Source organism: Oncorhynchus kisutch, linkage group LG8 (assembly GCF_002021735.2).
Source record: "Oncorhynchus kisutch isolate 150728-3 linkage group LG8, Okis_V2, whole genome shotgun sequence".
Classification (NCBI taxonomy): domain Eukaryota; kingdom Metazoa; phylum Chordata; class Actinopteri; order Salmoniformes; family Salmonidae; genus Oncorhynchus; species Oncorhynchus kisutch.
This window is the reverse complement of record NC_034181.2, coordinates 41,207,992-41,233,471: the sequence shown is the minus strand read 5'-3', so window position 1 is coordinate 41,233,471 and position 25,480 is coordinate 41,207,992. Positions and strand designations below refer to the sequence as shown.

The window sequence follows — 25,480 nt, the reverse complement described above, 5'->3', positions numbered from 1 at the left end:
ACGTTCCCCCTGTCATTTTAAAGATGGTGGAAGGTAGTTCTACAACTGTCATGTCGGGCGGTAGAAAGCCCCGTTCTGTGGCAAACCCTCTGGAATCCGCGATCACCACACCCAGTGAACGAATCTTGAGAGAATGCCACAATTTATATATCGACAGCGAAAACGGTAAATAGCAAGCTATTTCTACACACATAGCCTACATGATCAATAGAACAGCCGTGCATATTCGTCAAGCCTGCTGTTCAACAAAGTAGCAATTCATTTAAAAGTTAATGCCTGTGTTTACACGTGCTCGAATTTTCTCCTCTGATCATCAAGCGTTGTCTGTCACTATCCACTAATATGTCAAACATCCCAAACAAACAGGGTCTTTAACAGTGGAAAACTTCTTTGTATTGTTGTTTTAACCAGGTCTTTAACCAAGTGTTTGGATGTGTATTTGGCATTAAAAAAATGTACAATATTGGTCTTATGTCATATTTTAAATAATAAATATAGCCTACAGTTTGTCAAGTGGTGGAAAACGTACTCAATTGTCATACTTGAGTAAAAGTAAAGATACCTTAATAGAACATGTCTCAAGTAAAAGTGAAACTCACCCAGTAAAACAGTACTTCAGTAAAAAGTCTTAAGTATTTGGTTTTAAAAATACTTAAGTGTCAAACGTAAAACGGAATTGTTAAAATGTACTTAAGTATCAAAAGTAAAAGTATAAACCATTTCAAATTCCTTTATATTAAGCAAACCAGACGGCATCATTTTATTTTTATTTATTTATTGGCAAATAGCCACGGGCACAATCCAACACGCAGACATCATTTACAAATTAAGCGTTTGTGTTTATTGAATCCGTCAGATTAAAGGCAGTAGGGATGACCATTAAGTGTGTTATTTGGACCATTTTCCTGTCAAAATTTAACGAGTACTTTTGGTTGTCAGGGAAAATATATGGAGTTAAAAGTACATTATTTTCTTTAGGACTATAGTGAAGTAAAATTTGGCAAAAATATAAATAGTAAAGTACAGATACCCTAAAAAACAATGTAAGTAGTACATCGAAGTATTTTTACTTAAATACTTTACACCACTGCAGTTTGTTGGCCAGATCATGCTCTCAGGGCCTAGGGCCTACTCTATGTTCATGCCCTATTCCCTGAGCTAGATAGATATAGATACATTTTTCAACCATTTAAAAAAAAAAAAGTGGATATCTGGATAAAGATGGATAAGGGGTCTTAGAAAAACATTGTTGGAAAAGGACCCATAACAAGTAAGCATTTCACTGTTAGTCTACACCTGTTGTCAGCGAAGCATGTGGAAAATCAAATTTGATATAATTTGTTAGCACGGCTTGCCTGACCCATACTGAAACGGTAGTGTCCGAAAGAAAGGAAAGCCGTTTGACCTGTGTATGTTTGTGTGTGTTCAGGGCTGGTGAAGATAGCAAGCCGACTGGGTCTCCGGCTCCTTCCTCCACGGAAGAAGATCATTGTGATGATAATGGGGAACCACTCTGCTGGAAAAAGCTCATTTATTAATTGGTAATATAGCTCCCTAGTATAACTGCTAAGGATCGGCAACAGGCTAGGCCACAAATCAAGAGCCGAGTCGAGTGTAGGAAGGAAGGAAAGAGGGCAAGAGAAAGGAAGAGGCAAATATGTTTGTTAAAATGTGGCTGACGAATGTCCACACAGGGACATGGATTGGAGGTGCTGCAAGATACAGCATTAGCCTAGACGTTGTGGTCTAACAATCAGGTGATTTATTTACCCGAGAGCTTTCCTAATGGAAAGAAAGGAATCTAGCAATTTAGTGAGGATGTGAAATACCTAAGAATGTAGATGTATGAGTCTCTTTAATGAATATGGCATGTTAAGATTCTGTTTTTGTTTTGCATTGTGTAACGTTTTCATTATCACACTGTATCCTAAAGGATATCATGAATCTCATAGTCACACATACATTTGAAATGAATAATAACTGTCAAGTTTGATTCTGTGATTTAAATATATATATATTTTTTTAAATCTCTAGTGATGGAGTTTGTCAATGTGCAGTGCATTTCACACAATTGTTGACTCAATTTCACTTGCTGCCATTTCAGGTATGTGGAAGAACATATACAGAAAACAGGCGTTGCCATAGAAACGCAGGGATTTACGTTTATAACAAGTGGTCGGAAAAGAGAATCGCTGACGGTAAGTTCGTAGCACCACGCCACCGCTGCCGTGAATGTCTCTCAAAGCTCTTTTAACCATGTTGTAAACAACTTGCTTCGTATTCAGCCAGTGGCGATTGAATACCATAACAGTAAGCCTTGTGGTTTGCTAATAATTGCTTACCAATGGTTTACTGTCGCTGGCGCCATGAATCTCATTCATTGCGGCCATAACTATGATCACTGGAGCCTGTTGTTGGTCACCGCTGGTACATATTCAGGAAATCTTTACAGCGTTGTACACTCATTTGGGATTTAGGCATATAGCTGGATCTACACATTGATGTACAGTGCCCTCCGTAAGTATTGAGACAGTGACACACTTGTTGTTGTTTTGACTCTGTACTGCAGCACTTTCAAGTATAAATTATATAATGACTATGAGGTTAAAGACTGTCAGCTTTAATTTGAGAGTGTTTTCATCCATACCGGGTGAACCGTTTTATAAATTACATTACAGCACTTTTTGTACATAGTCCCCCTGTTTTAGGGGACCAAAAGTATTAGTACAAATGAACCTATACCGTATATAATAAAGTAGTCAAAAGTTTAGTATTTGGTCTCAAATTCCTAGCATGTAATGATTACACCAAGCTTGTAACTCTACACACTTGTTGGATGCATTGGCTGTTTGTTTTGGTTGTGTTTCAGACTATTTTGTGCCCAATAGAAATGAATGGTAAATAATGTATTGTGTTTTGGATTCCCTTTTTTTTATTGTAAATAAGAATATAATATGTTTCTGAACACTTCTACATCAATGTGGATGCTACCATGATTTACGGATAGTCCTGAATTAATTGTGAATAATGACATGTCAAAGTTAAGAAATGCTAACCACTCACCATAACAATAACAGGGGAGGTTAGCATTTTTGGGGGTATGATATTTGTGTGTCTTAACTTTCTCATTATCATTATTCACAATTAATTCAGGACTAACATATTATATTCTATTATATTCTTATTTACAATAAAGGTGACTTGAAAATTACACTACATTATTTACCATTTGTATTTATTGACTTTTGTATTTGTATTAATTAGGGATCCCCAGTAGCTGTTGCCAAGGCAGCAGCTACTCTTCCTGGGGTCCAAACACATTAAGGCACTTACATTACATATAAAACAAAATATAAAACAGCACATCATATAACATTATTACACCACTACATATCTACAATACAACATGTATAATACCACCATACTACAATGTACGTGCGTGTGCTAGCACTTGTGTGCGTATGCAATGTTTCTGTACATTGTGTGTGTCTCTTCACAGTCCCCGCTGTTCCATAAGGTGTATTTTTTTATCAATTCATTTCTATTGGGCACAAAATAATCTATAAAACAACCAAAAACAAACAGCAAATTCATCCAACAAGCTTATAGGTAAACAAGCTTGATGTTTTCATTGTGTGCTAGGAATATAGGACCAAATACTACACTTTTGACTACTTTAATACACATAAGGGAATTTGTCCCAATACCTTTGGTCCCCTAAAATGGGGTTGACTATGTATTAAAGTGCTGTAATTTCTAAACCATTCCCCCCGATATGGATGATGCTTCACTATCCCAATAATTATGGAGAGCACTGTATTCACGTATGAATGTAAGTCGTTTTGGATAAAAGCTTCTGCTGAATTACATATGATATATTCGGTATATTACATTGGGACGTGGTTGCATCTTGATATATTACTCTACTTTTGAGGTCTGAAAAGAAATCAAACAAACTTTCATTTTATGACTTGAATAATGTCACTGCAGTGAAATTGCGCTCGTGTGAGTTAGGTTAGTTTAAAAAACCAAGTGTGCAGGTAACACGCAGATAATGCTTCACGCATTCAATCTAGTTTTGACATCATTTTAACTCTGTGTAGTTTTACAATGAGAGGCCACTTTTCTTGCTTGCTTAAGCGATGCATGTATGCCTGTGTAAACGTAATGGTACGTACAGTGGTGATGGCTCACTCTGCATGCTGCTCCATCCCCAGAGGACCTGGGCTGCATGCAGAGAGAGAGAGAGCAGAGAGAGCGATTGGCATATTTGCAGTATCATCAGGCTAGGCAACAAGCTTCTCTCTTTCTTTCTCTCTCTCTCCCTCCCCTACCTTGGTGAAGGAGATGAAGATGAATAATGTAATTATAGTGAAGGACTGTAAGGATTATCTGCTTTATATACAGGAAGGGCTTAAAGCCATGCGCGAGCTGCAGCAAAGCCCCTGGCATTGAGACCAAGAATATCGCCTCGCCTGGCTACTCCAGGAGGAAGACATCTTTCTGACCAGCTGGGCTCCCGACAAGTCTATACGTAGCTAGACATTTTCTGTCTCTTCCTACCACCTCTCTCACTATCTTTTTTAAAATCTTCCACAGGGAAATGCCACGCTCCATCTCTACCCCCATTTCCGACCACTCCTGGAGTTTAAAGGTAGGGTTTCCCCTGTCGTCGGAAATCCTTTCCAGTGTGCCTGGTTTACAAGTCCGTTTTGTGGCACAATTTTATGTTTTTCTCTTGCGTGAGTAATTACGGCGTAAAATTGATTGCCGTCTAACTTCCACAGCTTTATATTCTGCCTATTTCACAGTTGTTGTTTTTTAATGCTGTCTTCCTATTTTGAACCCATTGTCGTTTTCACAGCGGCAGGAAAGACTGCACACCTGTAACTTAATGGCACGTTTGTGTTCTTCTGTCCATTATTCTTATGGCAGGCACATTTTGGTGCACCTCAGAACCACCTAAAAGTGTTTAGTCTGGAGCAGATTTTGCTACTTAAGTTTTCATCTATTCTGTTCAGGGAGGACTAAAACACACACATGTTGGTAAAATACAGAAGAAAATACATTTCACGGTAAACTGTTTTAATTGAATTAATGCAAACTTTACGCTGGTGTAAAGGCTTAAAAGGGCAGTGCAGTCAAAAACATGATTTTGCTGTGTTTTATATATATTTTCACACTGAGGATGGAATGATTCTATGAAATTGTGAAAATTATGATAATGAACTTTTAATATAAGAGCTGTTATGAAAATATTTTTTTAATAGACCAATAACAAACAACAGATAGTTTTCAGGTGACACGTCCCTCCCATTTGGCTCCTCCAATTAGGCCCCTCTCTCAGAGCACTCCCAGATAGTCCTAGCACAATTGTTGCTTGAGAAATTGCATTTTTGCTAAGAAGTAATTTTGTAATAATTTTTTACTTTTAATCGAAAACAATCACATTAATTGTTACCCAGAAATGATTTGATATTGAGATAAAAATGGCTGCATTGGACTTTTTTTTTTTTTTTTAAGTTGTAAATCTGATCCAAGTGACTTTGTCCACGGTATCAGAACATTGCATCAAATCTACTTGGATGCATTGATTTCTTACTGAAGTCTTGGTTCAAACATACTGCTGCTTGGTTCCATCCACAAGGTGTGTCTGTCTGATAGGAGCTAGAGCTTATAGGTGGTGTGTCTTGATGACTAACGCTCAATTCTGAGTCATCGTAGTCTGGTTGCGTCTCAGATGTCTATAATAGTGCACACTATGTTGGACGAGAGCCCCGTTCCCTATACAGCGAACGACTTTTGACCAGAGCCCTATGGGGCCCTGGTCAGAAGTAGTGCACTATATAGAGTGCCATTTGGGACATCAGTGTGGTTTAACACTTCATCTGTGCTGCAGACTCTGTGTGGTTGCTTCTCACTGTCATTTATATCTCGGGGAGGTGGAGATGAGAATGGGATTACATAGGACCATCAGACAAAGTCGTGCTGTCATCTTAGGAAAAGTGCCTGTAGAGTAGCTGCAGTAGGTTGGAGCTCCAATTTGATGGCTACAAGGTAGCTGGCAACATTAATGTAGATACGGTCTTGGTGGGTGTGTCCAAGGTGTCTAAGGCCAGGGGAGGCCCTGTGCAGTGCGGATTCAGTGTGTCTCCACATTGACAGCGAGACGTGTACACAGAGAGAGAGGGGGGGGGGGTTCACCGGGTGCAGAGTGCACACTGCACTGTATTGAGCTGTGAGTCACACGCCCCGTCTACGGCAGTGCGGTGGAGTCAGAAGGACAGGAGGAGGAGCAGCTGAGAAATGTCACAGCCGTGAGAGATGGATTAGCCAAGGCACCAGCAGCAGCCATTGCCACTGACTGAGGAGCCACAGGCCGCCCGCCCGCTGAGGCGCTGGAGAATCATCATGGATCTGTTCTGGATACAGCTAGCTATTTATGTCCACTTCACCACCGACACCAACGCCGTACTCCAACGACATGTTGAGATGTTATTAAGCGGTGGAGGATGACTCATCGAAATCTGTCCTCCGTGTGATTATTGCCATTTGTTTGCTGGTTTACACTGTCTTTCAAGTCTAATTGCTCTATTTGCTTGATACTCTTGTCAGAACAAGAGTGTGTGCTCTTGAGGAACAGGTGTTTAATCAAGTGATATGTTTAGTGTCATTTCCACAGTCTTGGAACAACAGTCTTTAATCAAAGTCTTGTCAAGAGGCTACATGTTCAGATCTCAAATTTGATGTACAGCATCAAAATGGCATGTCAAGTTATCCGTTTTGACAGCCGTCAGTTTGGTCCAACTCTGGTTGGGTATACTATACTACAGTACTTGAGTTTGCCTGGATTGGGTTTAACACAGGCGGCTCTGGAGCCATATGTATCAAAACTAGATCAGCGCCCCCTGTCCCTACAATCGTATTAATTGTGACCTAAAAGGCAAAACTGATCCTAAATCGGCACTTCTACTTCGAGACACTTGATATAAACACCCCCGTGCCCTGTGCTGCCCCGCAGGGTCACGTTGTCTTGCAGCCTTTGACCTTATCCTGGTGCACTGGATATGCCGGGTATTTATCCCTCTGTCTGAGGTGGCAAGTCCAGCGCTAGCAGGGCCGGAATAAAATATTGTTCTCTTTACCTTTTCTCCTTTCAAGAAGCTTATTGGGGGGGGGGGGGGGGGTTCTTGCAATGAAGGAATCTATCCCATACTGGGGCAGCATGTCTGTATCTAATCTATTTGATTTGGCTATTTTTAGATGTGCTTCTTGCATAATGACAATGGTAAAAGCACAAGTTGTCTTCAACCCCTATAGGGACGGGCACAGGAGTCTGCGCTGCACCCTTAATGTCTTAGAACCGAACCCAACTGGAGCGCAGTATTGGGTGCTGGACCTCATTAACTGTGTTTGACATGCCCCTCTGTTGTGCCGTGAAAGGGACCTTGTCCTTGAGTCTTGGTTGTGTTGTGTTGTGATTGGAGACGGGGCCGTGTGGGTGGAAATCTATGGAGACGTCTCATCTCGTCTCGAGCCGCTAGGGAGATTGACGCATTAGGGGAGCGAGCAGCCGCGTTGATATAGGAGAATGTTGGGAATGCTAATGTGCACCAACAGCAAGAGCAGCACAAGGCTGTGATTTGTACTGGCTGGTAACACCTGCCTCTCGCAATGATAAAGCACCAGTGTCATCCCAAGTGGGGGAGGAAGGTGGGTATGTGTCTCTCAACAGTCATCCTGTTCTGATTCTGGGAGGGGGGGGGTCAGTCATAGCTGCAGTGCATGGTGTGTTTGTGTGTGTGTCATGTAACCCCCACTGTGCGTTGCTTCACAGTCGTTCTTCACTGGCTAGCTTTATGTCTCACTCCCCTCTGTAAAGCTGCCAGTTGAAGAGCTGTTGTGGGTAACTATGACTACAGACCTCTCTACAGAAGGGGATGGTAAAAGGCATAATTCTGACCTTACGAGTCAAATTGAGGGTTGATCTGAGGCCGTGTTTTGTTTTTGTCTGAGTAGAGGGGTTTTAGTGAAGTAGCCTACTGCACTGTACTACTTGCTCTGGATCCAATCAAAATGTTTTTGAAATTGTTTACAAATGGTTCATCCTAATTGTCTCTGCAGGCGTATGCAAAATCGTAGAGAAATGTAGAATAGACAGTCCTTGCATTCTTGCAGACTAGCGCTGCGGGCATCGTCCTCAGCTTTCCAAGTATTGACCGCACTGAAGTTTATGGGCAACAAATAAAACCGATTTTGGTGCCGACAACCTTCAACGGGACTCCACTTCTAATTTATCACCCACAAGTTCTCCAGAAGGGCCATACTTTAGTCCAGCCTCCTTTACAGCGCCTTCAGAAAGTATTCATACCCTTTGACTTTTTCCACATTTTATTATGTTACAGCCCGAATTGAAAATTAATTACATTTAGATTTTTTGGTCACTGGTCTACACAAATAATATCACTGGTCTACACAATACCACATCATGTCAAAGTGGAATCATGTTTTACATTTTTTAAAACAACTTAATTACAAATGAAAAGCTGAAATGTCTTGAGTCAATAAGTATTCAACCCCTTTGTTATTGGCAAGCCTAAATAAGTTAGGAGTAAAAATGTGCTTAACAAGTCACATAATAAGTTGCATGGACTCACTCTGCATGCAATAATAGTGTTTAACATGATTTTTGAATGACTACCTCATCTCTGTACCCAAATGATCTTTAAGGTCCCTTAGTCGAGCAGTGAATTTCAAACACAGATTCATTTTCCAATGCCTCGCAAAGAAGGGCACCCATTGGTAGATGGGTAAAAAATGAAAAGCAGACATTGAATATCCATTTGAGCATGGTGAAGTTAATAATTAAAATTAGTGTCTCAATACACCCAGTCACTATAAAGATACAGGTGTCCTTCCTAACTCAGTTGCCGGAGAGGAAGGAAACCGCTCAGGGCTTTTCACCATACCAACGGTGACATTAAAACAGTTACAGAGTTTAATGGCTGTGATAAAAAACTGAGGATAGATAGGTTATGCCACAATATTAACCTAATTGACTGAGTGAAAAGAAAGATGCCTGTGCAGAATTTTAAAAAAGATTCTAGAACATGCATCCTGTTTGCAACAAGGCACTAAAGTAATACTGCAAAGCAATTCACTTTTAGAATACGAAGTGTTATGTTTGGGGCAAATCCAATACAACCCATTACTGAGTACCACTCCATATTTTCAAGCAAAGTGGTGGCTGCATCATATTATGGGTATGCTTGGAATCATTAAGGACTGGGGAGTTTTTCAGGATAAAAAAGAAACGGAAAGGAGCTAAACACAGGCAAAATCTTAGAGGGAAAACCTGGTTCAGTCTGCTTTCTACCAGACACTAGGAGATGAATTCACCTCTCAGCAGGACAATAACCTGAAACATAAGGCCAAATCTACACTGGAGTTGCTTTCCAAGAAGATGGTGAATGTTCCTGAGTGGCCGAGTTACATTTTTGACTCAAATCTACTTGGAAAATCTATGGCAAGACCTGAAAATGGTTGTCCAGCAATGATCAACAACCATTTTGACAGAGCTTGAAGAATTTTTCAAATAATAATGGACAAATGTTGCACAATCCAGGTGTGGAAAGCTCTTAGAGACTTACCCAGAAAGACTCACAGCTGTAATCGCTGCCAAAGATGCTTCCACAATGTATTGACACAGTGAATACTTATGTAAATTAGATATTTATGTATTTAATTTGCAAACATAAAAAAAAAAATGTTTTCAGTTTGTCATTATGGGGTATTGTGTGTAGATGGCTGAGGGAAAAAATATGTTTAATCAATTTTGAATTCAGGCTGTAACACAACAAAATGTGGACTATGTCAAATGGTATGAATACGGTATGAATACTTTCTGAAGGCACTGTATGCACACAGACAGTCCCAATTCACTCCTTACCTCTTCCTCTTGGCCCATTCAATGTTTGCAGATATGGAAGGCAGAAGCAATATGGTGGAAGCTCCATCATTACACTGCTTACACCTATCCAGACCTTACAGATCTGATCAAGTTAAAGGGTTCGGGCCAAGGGGGAGGGACCGGGAGCAAATTGGGTCCGGCTGACTTTGTCGGCGTGTGTTGTAGGTGTTACGGACTATCTGTCGGCTGAGATCTCCACCTCCAAGCAGAAGAAGTTTAGTCTGGTGACGTTCGTGGACACACCGGGCCTGGTGGATGGGGACATGGTCTATCCCTTTGATGTCAACCGCGCGATCACCTCGTTTGGTATGACTCATTCCCTTCGCTGGTGTGGCTTGATATGCAGTTAACGCACACATTCTCACCCACGCACACACCCTGATCCAGTGACATAGGCAGGACTGCATCACCTTGTGTAATCATTCTGGTATGTTGGTGCGTGGGGGAGGATGGGATAGCACAAAGAGGATCTTTTGTAATCACTCTGATGCCTAGTCACTTTACCCTGCCTTCATGTACATATCGACCTCAAATATCTCCTACCCCTGCACATTGATCTGGTACTGCTACTCCCTGTATATAGCTACATTTTTGTGTATTTTATTCCTCTTGTATTCCTCCTCCTCCTCCTATTTCTAAACTCTGCAATGTTGGGAAGGGCTCGTAAGCAAGCATTTCACAGTAAAGTCTACACACCAGTTGTATTCGGGGGCATGTGACAAATATTCTTTGGGGGGGGATTTGATTGTATCTTTTTATAAACGCATTCTACGTGGGGGTGCCTCTTTCCAGGGGAGCAGGCGGACCTGGTCTTTGTGTTCTTCGACCCTATGGGCCAGGCGTTGTGCAAGCGCACGCTCAACATTGTGGAGAAGCTGAGCGATAAGGTTGCGGACAAGCTGCGCTTCTACCTCAGCAAGGCAGATGAAGCCGGGAGGGAGACGGACAGACAGGTCAGTTACTCTTTGACGATGTACTTTCCATTTAACCTCCATCTAGATCCCTCTTGCTGTTCATGTAGAGACTGGATCGATGTCTGTGGAGAACAATGTGTGTTGGTTTATGCTTGTTGGTTCAGAATGGATTAGATTTTGAAGCACGTTATGGCAGTTGCTGTGTGGTATAACAATTTCATTTAACTTGGCAATTTTAATTACATCTACTATTTTTATCACATCATAATTAAGCAATAAGGCCCGAGGAGGTGTGGTATATGGCCAATATACAACGTCTAAGGGCTGTGTCCAGGCACTCTGCCTATGCCACAGTCCTTAGCCGTGATATATTGGCCATATTCACAAATCCCTGAGGTGCCTTATTGCTATTATAAACTGGTTACCAATGTAATTAAAGCAGTAAAAATAATGTTTTGTCATACCCATAGCATACAATCTGATACAGTGCATTCAAAAAGTATTCAGACCCCTCCCCCTTTCCACATTTTGTTACGTTACAGCCTTATTCTAAAATGGATTACATTTTTTTTAAATCCTCATCAATCGACACACAATACCCCACAATGAGGATTTTAGAAATGTTTGCACATTTATTAAAAATAAAAAAGATACATAAGTATTCAGACCGTTTGCTATGAGCTCAGGTGCATCCTGTTTCCATTGATCATTCTTGAGATGTTTCTACAACTTGATTGGAGTCCACCAGTGGTAAATTAAATTGATTGGACAGGATTTGGAAAGGCACAAACCTGACTATATAAGGTCCCACAGTTGACAGTGCATGTCAGAGCAAAAACCAAGCCATGATGTCCAAGGAACGTAGAGCTCCGAGACAAGATTGTGTCGAGGCACAGATCTGGGGAAGGGTACCAAAACATTTCTGCAGCATTGAAGGTCCCCAAGAATACAGTGGCCTCCATCATTCTTAAATGGAGAACGTTTTGAACCACCAAAACTCTTTCTAGAGCAGGCTGCCCGGCCAAACTGAGGAATTGGGGGAGAAGGGCCTTAGTCGGGGAGGTGACCAAGAGCATGATGGTCACTCTGAGTTCCTCTTTGGAGAACCTTCCAGAAGGACAACCATCTCTGCAACACTCCACCAATCGGGCCTTCGTGGTAGAGTGGCAAGACGGAAGCCACTCCTCAATAAAAGACACATGACAGCCCGTTTGGAGTTAAAAGGCACCTGAAGAACTCTGAGAAACAAGATTTTCTGGTCTGATGAAACCTTCATGCCATGGAGATGTTTTTCAGCGGCAGGGACTGGGAGACTAGTCAGGATCGAGGGAAAGAGAGATCCTTAATGAAAACCTGCTCCAGAGCACTCAGGACCTCAGACTGGAGTGAAGGTTCACCTTCCAACAGGACAGCGACCCTAAGCACACAGCCAAGACAACGCAGGAGTGGCTTCAGGACAAGTCTCTGAATGTTCTTGAGTGGCCCAGGCTGTGCTCGAACTTGAACCGGATCAAACATTTTCTGGAGAGACCTGAAAATAGCTGTGCAACAACACTCCCCATCCAACCTGACAGAGCTTGACAAGATTTGCTGAGAAGAATGGGACAAACTCCCCAAATACAGGTGCGCCAAGCTTGTAGCGTCATACCCAAGAAGACTCGAGACTGTAATAACTGCCAAAGGTGCTTCAACAATGTGCTGAGTAAAGGAAGTCTGATATTTCAGTTTTTGCCTTGTCATCATGGGGTATTGTGTGTAGATTGATGAGGGGGGGAAAAAACGATTTAATCCATTTTAGAATAAGGCTGCGTACCAAAATGTGTAAAAAGTCAAGGGGTCTGAATACTTTCCGAATGCGCTGTATTCCACGGCTGTCAGCCAAGCAGCATTCAGGGCTCGAACCAACCAGCTTATAATATGTGTTATAGCACATGTTACTTCTCAAACTTAGAATATTGCATACATGAAATCTCTCTAGAATACCTTTGTTTTGGCCGTGCTGCTGCTCCAGTTTCAACTGTTCTGCCTGCGGCTATGGAATCCTGACCTGTTCACCGGACGTGCTACCTGTCCCAGACCTGCTGTTTTCAACTCTCTAGAGACAGCAGGAGCGGTAGAGATACTCTTAATGATCGACTATGAAAAGCCAACTGACATTTACTCCTGAGGTGCTGACTTGCTGCACCCTCGACAACTACTGTGATTATTATTATTTCACCATGCTGGTCATTTATGAACATTTGAACATCTTGGCCATGTTCTGTTATAATCTCCACCCGGCACAGCCAGAAGAGCACAGGCCACCCCTCATAGCCCGGTTCCTCTCTAGGTTTCTTCCTAGGTTTTGGCCTTTCTAGGGAGTTTTTCCTAGCCACCGTGCTTCTACACCTGCAGTGCTTGCTGTTTGAGGTTTTAGGCTGGGTTTCTGTACAGCACTTTGAGATATCAGCCGTCGAAAGAAGGGCTATATAAATAAATGTGATTTGATTTTTCATTTGTTGTTTTCCCATGAACAGCGTGTCATGATGCAGATAGTTCAGGAACTGTGTCGCCGACCAGGGCTGAACAAGTGTGGCTTTGAGATGCCCACCATATACATCCCTAACCCCCAGAAGGTAAGACACCACGGACTAAGGCTAGACAAGTCTGTCCCAGAGACCTCGTTCGATATAGAGACCTTGTTCAATATAAAACTCTGCACAAAGTCACAAATGTAGGTTGAAAAGTATTCTCAAAGCATTTCCTGATATTTCAATGTGTATGTACAATGAGAACCAAATGTCTTGGTGTTTTTTCACAGGATATTTATATTTAAAAAAAGTTGTATTAAAATATTAAACCCATGACACTGTCCTCTGGAGGGAGGCTATGGAGTTGTTTCAGAGCATTTCCATCAAGTGTAGCCTACTCCCTGTAATCAATCTTCAGCTGTTGAATGTCGTTTGGTTAGGTCTGGATTTAAGGCACTCTTGCTGTGGAAGGTAAATCCTCCTGATCAGGAGATCTGATGGCTGTGGATCGCTGAGAACAGGATGAATCACTTGTGTTATGACAGCTGGGAGAGTTACATTCCGTCTCAGTGGGACTAGGGGTTATAAACCACCAGGCCTGATCAGCCACCTTTAGCAGCTTCAGACCTGAGTAATCGCTCCCTCATCCGGTAATCAATGGTCGTCAGGCTGTGCGATGGATGGTCGGTGGATTTTTGCATTCGTCCTGCACCAATGAATTACTGCTGAGAGAGGGAGGCCAAACTTTCCAGTCTTTCCTTCTCTAAACTCCAAAACACATACAGTAAATCAACATCAGAAGTGATCAAAATGCATTGTGTACTTTATGGAGGAGGATGTTGTGTGACCAAGAGGTTGGCTGCTTATTCCTCTGTCCTTGTGTCCAGCCAAGCCGGTGTGTGAACCAGATCGACGGAGTGTGTCAGACGATAGAGAAGACCATCAACCAGGCCGTCCAGAAGACACTGGACCAGCTGGAGAAGGACTGTGACCTCATCTCCTCCACAATCGACAGCAAATTGTCCCAGGACAGGTAAGAGAAGGAAACAGTAGGTATCCTAGTGATTTGAGAGGTGGACCAGTAACCGAAAGGTTGCTCGTTCAAGTCCCGGGCCGGGTGACGGAAAAGTAGGGCTTGAACTGGCCACTGGAGAGCTGCTGGTGTCATTCTACCCTTGTAACCTTGAGCAAGGCACTGAACCCCAAAAATAGGGGACCAGGCTATTCCTCTCAAAGCTCCATTAACCCCTGGGTCTCTGTCTATGTTCCTGCAGGGCGGACGTGAGTTTCAACAGCAGTGTCCGTCTGCACTCCTTCCTGTGTGGGGCACTGGGCATCCTACTGCCGTGCCTTTTCATCCTCAGCTTCGTCGTCAACACCCTGACTCCAGAGGAGCTGCAGGAGCTGCTGGGAGATGGGCTGGCCAAAGCCCTTGGGCTCTCCATGGTAGGTAACCTCTGACTCCTAACCCCTGACTCGAACATTCAGACCCTGAATTTCAAATCGCCCCCTAGCCCCTCTTCCCTAGGTACTCCTGTAGATGTATTACGACACAGCTCTAATGCATTTAAAAACTTGTCATGAGCATGACCAACCAAGACTCAGAATAAGAATTGATATCCCGTTTGCCTCAAAATACTGTTCTAAATACTGCTGTTGTTATGCTCGTCTCAACAGGGTGTAGTTGTCTTTCTGTGGACCTGGATACCAGAGGATTTCCAGATATTGTTTGTGATCATATTTGGTGTACTCTGCTACTTTTTCTTTTGTCTTTCCAAGTATTTTGCCCGGTAAGCAGAATCACTGTTTCTCTCTTTTTCTCACGCACAAAAAACACACACTAATCCATTGCTTACTCCAGTCCCCCCCCCCCCCCCCCCCCCCCCTCCCCCTCATGGAAAACATTTCCCACTTTGATTGACAGCCGTTGACATGTGATTGTGTCCTCAGCCAAGGGAATAGGACTCTTACGAAGAAGGAGAAGAGAAGCCTCACAGAGTACAGCGATTACGTCCAGGATGTCGTCAAAGCCAAGAAGGTGCGATTTCATTGCAATAATTCTCATTCGGCAATTCGGTCGAAGAAGTTGTGTATTCAAGTGTGTCGATTTAGATATATTTCTGAGGCATGAAATGCGCTACTGGGTACATATCATCTGTATTCCATTCTCAACTTATTTCAACAGGGAAAACTATACGAGGAGTATCTCGCGCAGTGTGCTGCTGAATATGACTTCTGATAAGGGGCGGGCAGATCCATCGGAAATCTACATGCCGGACTTTCTCGTTGATTGTTTTGTAGGACGTCTTTGTAAGTCTTTTCCTAATCACACTGATCAAGGGCTCACATGCCTAGGATTGCACAATTTGGGAAGCTTTCTGGTACATTTATATGCCACGTTGCGGAGGGAGAAGTATTTCTTTCTGTAATAAAACTCGTTCTGATTGGCTGGGCCTGGCTCCACAGTGTGTGGGCCCCTCCAAGGCCCACCTATGGCTGCGCCCCTGCCCAGTCCTGTGAAATCTGTAGATTATGGCCTAATTTATTTATTTCTATTGACTGATATCCTTATACCAACTATAACTGAGTCAAATCTTTGAAATTGTTGCATTTTGCTTTCATATTTTTGTTCAGTGTATAACTCAATTTGTGAGATACAGTATATAACTGTGAGAAATATAAAGTGCCTTTTCTATTTGGAAAACTGTGATTTAAGAAGTATCTCAATCTGAAATTTCTCGTGACTTTTTCAGGATGTGTATGTATTTACATCTGAAAGCATGTATGGGACTGTTTACTTGTGTATAAGCTACCTTTCTTAAATGACTCTCTAAGCTAAAAAGCAAACAATTTGCTGGCAAGGTGTTTCTTGATGTCTTTTTTGAAACATCTTAGATTCTAGCGTTTGAACGTGCTTGGGGGATCCTTTGACATTTTGTAATGAATATGTTGTATTACAAACTACAGTATCAATAGAAGTGTCTGTATTCTGGACAAGAAATCAAAAATCTCCATAATGCTGATTAACATTAACGAGTGTGGTGACAGCGATTATTTTCTTTTTTTCTATGGGAATGCAAAGGTAGAGATGATCATGACGTGAGAACACTGTGTGTGGCAGGGAATGCTATTTTATGGCAATATATGGAGACATACCAACTCTATTTTAAAAGGCCAGACTTTTTTTACCAGACTGCTTCCACATGGTTAGCAAATTAAATAGAACAGTCAGTTCGGTCAGTGCTTTCTCCTGCCTCCTATTTCCTTTCATGAGAAAGATTCCCAATACAGAATGTAGAATGGTTCACACAGCACAGTATAGTAGTAGTGAAAGGTATGAAAAGTATTTTTAAGCAATAAGGCCTGAGGTGTGACATATTGCCAATATACCAGGGCTAAGGGCTGTTCTTAAGCACGACGCAACATGTAGTGCCTGGACACAGCCCTTAGCTGTGGTATATTGGCCCTATATCACAAACCCCCCCCAGGTGCCTTATTGCTATTATAAACTGGTTACGGATGTAATTAGAGCAGCACATATAAATGTTTTGTCATACGTGGTATACAGACTGATATACCACGGCTGTCAGCCAATCAGCATTCAGGGCTCGGCCCACCCAGTTTATAATCCTGCTTGTGAAGTGAAGCCCTGACTAAGCACTGATGTGTATTTCACCTTCTGAATGTCTCATGTTGTTTGGTAGTACATGGTTATAATACTCAATTATATGGATTAGTATGCTGTTTGTCTTACTGCTAGTCTTTGGATCAGTGAAACGTAAAATAACTTACCATTTAATGCCTTCAATGAATACAGTATATAGAATATATATATATATATTTATTGGCCTCATAAGGTGCCTGTTTTGGGGTCATTTATACTTGTACAATGCAGAATACCTCCACTGTGTGCTGTTTGCAATAATGTTTCAAACTGTAAACACAAAGTTTGGGTATGTCTTCGAGGGAATAATCACAACTGAAGTTCTTGTGAAATGGTGCTGTTTCTACATGTATTAGGGTTCTTGTGTACTGGTGTTTCAGATGTTATTTATTTTTCAATATAATATACTTAAATTATGTAAATGTATCCTGTTTTTTGCTTTTTGCTTGTATAACTTCTAGAATGTCTTTCTTCAACCGTCTGATAAGCCTAGTTTACGTGTTGCATTTCCTCAAAGTAGGAGGTCTCTTATACATTTTTAAGCTATACTCTGTAACAATGTAATATAAGGTAATTAAATGTTTTCTGATTAATCCTGTGTATTGTTCTGTGTATTTTCTACCACAATCACAAACCAGGGATCAGTTTGAGAACTAGAAAGTTGTATTTAAAACTGGTCCAGTGTCTGTATAGGTTCACACACTGCTTTGTGTAAAGCCTTATTTGCATATTTCCCAGTGTGCCTTGCCTTTTGGGTGAAGTGTAGTTACTATTACCCATAGCTGTATCCATTTTCAGTCTTGTAGCCTTCAAGAGATCTTAAGCAAATTTAGAACAATACAAATCATTTGTAAGGTGTAGATTTACCCTAAAAGAGTGACGGGAAACTGAGGCTCTGTCCACAATGCACATTAGTGACATCAGGTCAGCAATATGGCAGTGTGATTTTAAAAATAAATAAAAATATCCACTGTTTTAATCAAAACTCTGTGGTGCAGTGGTAAATTGTCTTTAGTAGCCTGTAACCAGGTTCGCATCATGCTTCACTTTTTGCCTTCAAGTTATACATTTTTGAAAAATTGGTATCGATGGCATTATTTGGGATGCTTAATTAAGCGATAAGGCACGGGGGGGGTGTGGAATATGGCCAATATACCACGACTAAGGGATGTTCTTAGGCACAGCCCTTAGCCGCGTCGTATTGTCCATATACCACAAACTCCCGAGGTGCCTTATTGCAATTATAAACTGGTTAGCAATGTAATTAGAGCAGTAAAAATGTTTTGTCATATCTGTGGTATATGCTCTGATATACCACGGCTGTTAGCCAGTCAGCATTCAGGGCTTGAACTACCCAGTTTAAGACTAAATAAAAAAATGAACAACAGTGCTGAATGTGTTTCGCATAAAACAATTTTCAAAATAGTTTGCCTTCAACTGGATCTGACCTCATACCGTCACATCCCTGAATTTCCATAGTTCCCTACACTAACTTTTTGTACAAAATCCTAACTATATTTGTAAGTACGGTGTCCAGTAGCAGCTTGGACTCTAAGCGCCTGAACCAATCAGTGCAAAACATGGTTTGAAGAAGCACGTGATCAAATGAAGCGTCCGACATCATTGATGACGTACTTCTGATAAAGTGATACACGCTTCTTCGAAGTAATGCCTTGATCACACCGACAGTGACCTTGCATTTTGGTACAGCAGAAGTACATTCATTTCCAATGGGACATTGCATTTGGCTTGCTGCTGTGCGTTCTGTGTGGCGCGTACGTTTGATTTATCGAAGTATGACTCAAATTGTATGAGTAGACAGAAATGGTAGCAGAAGGTAAATGTTTAACTTTTGTTACACATATATCCAGATGATGCTGCGTACCTTTTTGTGCAACGACACTGTCGATGTGATCAAGGCGTTAGCAATTTTGACGCATGCCTCGGAGCTCTGGTATCAACCATAACATCACAAGTTTACAGGCCACATCAGCCCTGCAGGTCACATTATGCTGGCTTGCAAAGTGATGTGTAATTCCTATTGGAATCCAGCCCGAGTTGGGATAGGCAACATTTAGAATTTGTATTACCCACAACCTGCATTTAGAATGAATGACTGGGTTGATTAGACTAAGGTAACCCACAAGACTTAACAGGAAACCATCTTAACAGGAACGGTTTCAGTAACGGTTGCAAAAGTCCAAGTAACCGATTGGATTAGTTTAGAAAAACATTTAAGTAGCATAAAATTAATGAATCAAATGTACATTCAAAACAAATATATACTTCTGCAATAGAGCATGCTGGGAAATATGGTCGTGGTTTTGGTTTAACACCACACAGAGTGAATGAAACACCTGAATCAACACTGGAAGTGTTACACTGAAAAATCAGCACTAGGTGTCTCTGGCCAATTTGCTGTGTAAAAAGATCCTCTTTAGTAATTCTTGTAAAGGGCTTTGTGTCATTGTCTTTAATAAAATATAGTATAGCTTAAATGCCAATACATACTGATAGCAGAACAGGAAACATTATTGAAGACTTTTATTTCAAAGTTTCCATTATTTAAAAAAAAAACTACCATTTAAGCTTCTCTGTATGAAGAATGTCTTTTAAAATGTGGTCTTGTTTTTCACCTCAGGGCTGAAGTATTTTGGAATTTTCAACATGCCAAAATGGAGATGGAAATACTTCCTCCTCGACATATCTAAGGAAATGATAAACAAGACCTCTTCAAATACAGATAACCAATATATGGTAAGAAAATAAAAGCAACAAGTTAATATATTTTTTTGCAACAGGACCAACCCCAATGTGACCAGGCCTCAAACTTCAGTTCCCTGAGTTAGTAACAAAGAGCATTCATAGCCTTCAGCAAATATTACATGACCATATCTAAAAGAACAACAGTCATTTAAGTTTTGTTAGAAAGCACAGACATACCTTTTCTATTGCGCAAGCATTAACATAGATTAAAGTACATTTCAATTTCTCGTTTGTGCAATCCACAGATGTAGTATCTTAATTTGATCACCCCGATGCAGGAAATGCAAACTTGTAGCTAGTGTATTCCATTTTTTTTAAAGGCTTCTAAAAGTTTGACATTTCCACTTAAACGTTTCAGACTTGATTTGCCCTAACTAAAAATGTATCAAATTAAGATCCTGCATCTGTATGAGCAAGGCAACAAAGGTCACCACCAATAAGAAGGGATGCATTGTATTCCATAAAATAATGATTTGTAATCATATTGTGAGGATTTCATGTGTGCGTGCATGTACGCGGCAGGTGGGGAAAGGGACATTCAATTGCTGCAACTACGGATTATGTGCAATTTATGGTTGAGGCAAACATTGCAGTTGAAGGTCTAATTGCAACGCTGACAAACCTAAGCGTTGTTTTTGTGTGGCTTCGATAGGTAACAATGTCTTTGCTTCTATAAATTGGGGCTGAACAATCTATAAGAAATCCTATTATTTCAACTACCAGATACTGTACCTGGTCTGTTTTAGCCCACATGAGCATACTCAACTAAATTAGTTTGATCTCAACCTTAGAAAACTCCAGTTTAAAATTGTACAGCCCGGTTTTGTTACAGTGTATTGAGGATTATAACTATATACAAAGTTGCATATACAAAAAAAATGCAATAACCCTCTCCGGCCCTTTATAAACAAAGTGTACAGGTAGATGCATCATGCAGAAGCACAGAGACTGCATCCAGGATTGCTTTAACTGTGAAATCGCAGAACATAGCCATGAGCACACAGTTCTGCCATTACGGCATTGGAGCGTGTTAAAAACGTGTATGGCTCAGGTTATTGGTAAGAATACAGTATGTAATCCATCACCGTAGACGTTCTCTGTCGAACCATCTCAGTCTCGATTCCAAGGGGAGTGACTCCAACAGTCCCAGACAGGGGTCTGCTGCTGTATGTCCACAGTATGGCTGCACGGCATCTCACCAGCACCAAATGTGTCCATATTCTAGTGTCCAACAGATCCCCAGACGCACGGAGAGCCTGAGACGTGGAGGTTCGCTCACTGCGACCCTTTGTCTATCAACCAAGACATGTCCCCTGTCCTGCAATGCGGAGGAAACAAAAACAACAAAAAACATCACTCAGAGTGCATATTATGCAGTTTAAACAAGAATGACCTGGATAATGTAGTCTAGGCTCTGAACAACAGAAAACAAGAGTGTACGGCTGGAACTGAACTGCATGTATAGAATAAGCATGCCGATTTGGCAGATTTGTGTGTTCCAACAGTGTTTCACATGAGGGGATTGTTCGTGGAGGGATTGAGAAAGGCATGCGTCTTAGATTTCGTACTTGCGTTGTCGGGTTAACAGCCTTCATTTTGTGAGTGCACAATTTAAAAAATGAAAGATCAACATTAGAGAAAGTAAGACAGTGTTTACAGTAAAGTATTGCAGTACACATCTTCAAACGGACAGACACCCACTGGCAAATGTATGTAAACCCTCCTCTGCTTATTAACATAGGAGAATGTCTTTCACAGTTATCACACATCATTTGGTAACATTTGTAGAGGAGCATAGACATGCACTTACTCCACATCTCGCTTTCTAATCGTCTTTCCGGACCCTAAGACCTCTGCCACACGGGATACAATGGGGTCATAGTTCATGCTGGCAACAGCAACCACTTCCTCACTCCTATAGGTGGGAGAGATACCCCGAACAACTTTTAGACAACAAACTAGGTTTAATGGAGTTACCTTAATGGTAAGGATGAACTCTACTGGAATATATAAGAACTAAACATAACAACAACAAAAAACAGAGGATTTACTTTACAAAACAACCAGGGCTGATGGCTGAAAGCATCTCAGTAGATAGCCACGATGGTGTTTGGACACATACCTGGTGTAAAAGGCCACAAACTTTAGTTCGTCCACGTCCCCTTGGATGACGACATCGTCAAAGCCCTCCCCGTAACCTTGGTGATAGAATAGATACACTTTAGGTTTGTAAACAGAGTGCCACACCACCACCATACATATCACAAATGGCCTACTTCTGAATCCTAAAATGACTGAAAAGCCTCAGTGTCTGACCTCACAGCTAGGTGGCAGTACTGGCACTACAATCTCAGAGGCATTTGGAGGAAAGCATTGGTAGTAGTCTTACCAACTCACTATTTGCAGATTACTTCCCCCCCCCCCCACCTATTCAGTTCCAATGTAACGCTTCCCAAACACTGAATACAGTACATGAACAACACCTGTATAACTATGTGAAGAAAAAAAAAAGTTCACAACGTTTCAGTGGGATAGACTGAGCATGGTGCTGGCAACACCATGGTTGTGGAATGAGGCTCTGTTTACCTGCGTAGCGTAGGCTTTTCCCAAACATGGCTGACCAGAAATAGGGCACCGTTTTGATCTCAGTGGGTCTTCCCATCATGCCGAGCGCTGCCACTCTCCCTGTCAATCACAAACAAATAGAAAAAGGTCCCATAAAAACAATCCCCTGCAAATCCAGCCCCATATACGCAGCGGAGTGTTTGACCCTTTAGGGCAGGGCAACTCCAGTCCTCCAGGGCCTGATTGGTGTCACCCTTCTTCTCCATCCCTAGTGAACACAGCTAATTAGAATGTAATTTGATTAAACTGAAGATCATGATTAGATGATTATTGGAGTCAGGTGTGTTAGCTGGGGCAAAACTGTGACACCAATCAGGCCCGCGAGGACTGGAGTTGCCCACCCCTGCTTTAGGGGGAAATGTGAAAATTCTACCCCAAAATGATATTTTGGTATTTGTTTCATTATGATGCATTGTTTCCTTTAACACTTTATTAACACAACAATGAACACTTACCGTGAACATGGGCCATTTGCCAGTGTGGGATGTTCACCTTCTTATTGCTCCGCCCCGGAAAAGGAAACGTCACAATGTCTCCTCCGGCATAGACACCATCAATGTTAGTCTGCATTGTCTGAGGGTTAGAGGGTTATCCAGAAGAATACAGGAGCCAATGTGGAAATCAGGAGGATCTCGTACCAGACAAGCCACCTGACAAATTAGGCAACTGATGAAAAACTCACGGCTCTAGCGCTACAAATGACCCAGAAACACTTGTGTATCATTGCAATAGAGTGGCACTGAAATGAATTGTTTGACTTAAATGAGTGCATTCAAAGTATTTGTGTGTCATCATTGTCGTTTCTACCTTGTTGACGGGGACGAAACCCTTGGAGTCCATGTGAACTCCGCTCTGTTTCAGGAATCCAGTGGCTGGGCCTGACCCTGCAGGTTGAAGAGACATCGACCGCCATGAATTCACCACCGGGAATCAGAGTAACATTAGTGGTTGAGTTTGTTGAACTCTACATTTACACTCCTGCACGGCCACTGAAATGAGCGAGTGTGCTAAAGTTGAGGCTATCGCGGAACGAGCGTTTGTGTCTCTGAGCTGGCCACCTCACCTGTGCCAATAATACACACGTCCGCCCTTAGTACTTTCCCACTCTTCAGAACCACCTCTTTCAACTGTGGAACATAAAACAAAACAAAAACATTGACAAAAACAGTGAGGCAACACACACATAATATTACCACTAGATTACCCGCAGTTCTGCTACTTTACTGCTTGAGTACAAAGTATCTTTGTTTTGTTGCAAAACCAGTATTGGCACACGCTTCTTTTACTGAGTCACACTTCAAATGGAGGTTGTAACTGGTTGTTATCTGGGCTGCCTATCCTTTGCTTGTTGGCACTCTGTGGTCTACTCGGGTCAAATCACACCCATTCATCAGCGTTTAATGGCTGGATACCCATTCTCCTCTTTCTCCCCAAGTGTATACTTGCACACTTCCTCTCATAGATTTGTGTGTCATTCGCAAAGAGGGAGTTTCCGCCATAGCGAAATCCATGGGAGAGAATCTAGGCGAAGCCTGAGAATGGTCTTGACTGGCCAGCAGTGCGAAGGAAGGAGAGAGCCAACTGTGCATAATGTCATGCTGTTTCTCTCACTTTCGGAATACCTGTCCATGATGGCCAACCATCTCCGACACTTCATTCAACATGTAGAACTTCACCCTGTTCGTCTCAAACAGCTGAAAAGACAGACAGAGCCAGAGAGAGCACTGGGTTAAGGTTCATAAGATCAAAGCTACTTCTCAAAGAGTTAAGCTTAACTGGCGGTGAGGCGGCAACCCTCCCTATAAATAGCCTCATCATAACGGATTATTAACACTATGTATTATGGTACAAGGCATGACTGTTTCCACAGTCTCCCTCTGCTGTGTCTCATCAGCAGGGAACATGCAGTGTTACATCAACAACATGGTATACGGAGGCCCTACACACACATGGCCATGCATGCATGCACCAGGGTTACACCCGGTATACCCTCCCCTGAAAAAAACCCAGGATTAAAATGGACAATATATACCTGATTGTTTAAATAAGTGCATGAGCACCGATAAGAATATACTGTACTAGACATATTCCCTTTTGGTGCCTGGTGCATTGAGCCCAAGGAACATTATTCACATTTATAGTATATGTTTCTATGTGTAGAAATGCTGATGAGGGTGTTCTAGAGGTATCAGGGCCATTTTCCCAGGGGCGGGTCCCTACCTTCATTATGGCTTTCCCTACTTTCTCCCCCAGAGCTTTCCGGAAAGGGACTGCTTCTATCCCAATGATGGAGACAGAGTGGGCCTTGTCAGTGAGAGCGGCAGCCACCTCCATACCTAACGCAGAACACTGATGATTACTCATTCACACATAGAAGTGCTACAGTACTACTATAAATACAAAGATTCCACAAGCTACAACTTTTAAGGCTTAACGTAGCCTTCATGAATATTCGACATATGTGAATTTACATCTACTGCATGTCTGTCATCTTTCTCACCAACAAATGATGTTCCCACAATCACAGCATTCTTGTTGTTGGCCAACCTGGCTACATTATTAGCATCTTCAGGGGTCCTGAGGTGAAACACATTCCTAACGTCCTGGCCTTTATAGTTCAATGGCTTGGGTCTGACAAAAGACACAGAACAGTGGTATACCAGTGTCAATAGAACAATGACTCATGTCAAAACTGGTTATAACAATCACAACAGGATTTAATTCCATTTTATTGCATTCAACCAAAGACTATTTCTGGTCACTCCTCACTTGCTTCCTGTGGCAATGAAAAGCCTCCTGTATTCCATCCTAGAGCCGTCTTGAAAAGTCACAGCCTTCACCTTGCCGTCCACTGCCACAGCCTATTGGCATCCAAACATCACAATTAGAAAGAGAACATGGGTGTCACCAAGGGGATGTGTTCATTAGGGACACCGAACTAAACCTTTTGCAACGGAAAACTCAAATCTTCTCATTGGAAGATGTTCAGGTAGCCACTCCATTTCAAAACTCCCTACTTTACATGGATTCA

At 41.8% G+C, this 25,480-nt stretch overlaps 2 protein-coding genes across 5 annotated transcripts in view; one reads left to right on the top strand and one right to left on the bottom strand.

Moving 5' to 3' along the window:
- On the top strand, positions 1-17,656 carry si:dkey-98f17.5 (uncharacterized). Its single transcript, XM_020489526.2, has 12 exons — positions 1-165; positions 1,430-1,541; positions 2,105-2,198; positions 4,600-4,654; positions 10,136-10,276; positions 10,763-10,923; positions 13,401-13,499; positions 14,282-14,427; positions 14,669-14,840; positions 15,072-15,184; positions 15,345-15,432; positions 15,580-17,656. The coding sequence occupies exons 1-12, from the start codon at positions 24-26 to the stop codon at positions 15,631-15,633; spliced, it is 1,377 nt and encodes a 458-aa protein (XP_020345115.1). The 5' UTR covers positions 1-23; the 3' UTR covers positions 15,634-17,656.
- Positions 17,657-19,587: 1,931 nt separating this feature from the next.
- aifm3 (AIF family member 3) overlaps positions 19,588-25,480 on the bottom strand; it is a 44,826-nt gene continuing 38,933 nt past the window's right edge. For 3 of the 4 annotated variants that reach the window (XM_020489527.2, XM_031830391.1, XM_020489528.2), the window contains 11 exons: positions 25,219-25,310; positions 24,950-25,080; positions 24,670-24,785; positions 24,072-24,143; positions 23,513-23,576; positions 23,257-23,333; positions 22,905-23,022; positions 22,411-22,509; positions 21,947-22,022; positions 21,635-21,739; positions 19,588-21,142 (listed from right to left, as the gene is read on the bottom strand). In XM_020489527.2, the coding sequence (XP_020345116.1) occupies positions 21,100-21,142; positions 21,635-21,739; positions 21,947-22,022; positions 22,411-22,509; positions 22,905-23,022; positions 23,257-23,333; positions 23,513-23,576; positions 24,072-24,143; positions 24,670-24,785; positions 24,950-25,080; positions 25,219-25,310 (993 nt within the window). In that variant the 3' untranslated portion in view covers positions 19,588-21,099. Of the gene's footprint in view, positions 21,143-21,634; positions 21,740-21,946; positions 22,023-22,410; positions 22,510-22,904; positions 23,100-23,256; positions 23,334-23,512; positions 23,577-24,071; positions 24,144-24,669; positions 24,786-24,949; positions 25,081-25,218; positions 25,311-25,480 lie in introns of those variants that run through there. The other variant, XR_002256011.2, reaches the window with a different exon arrangement.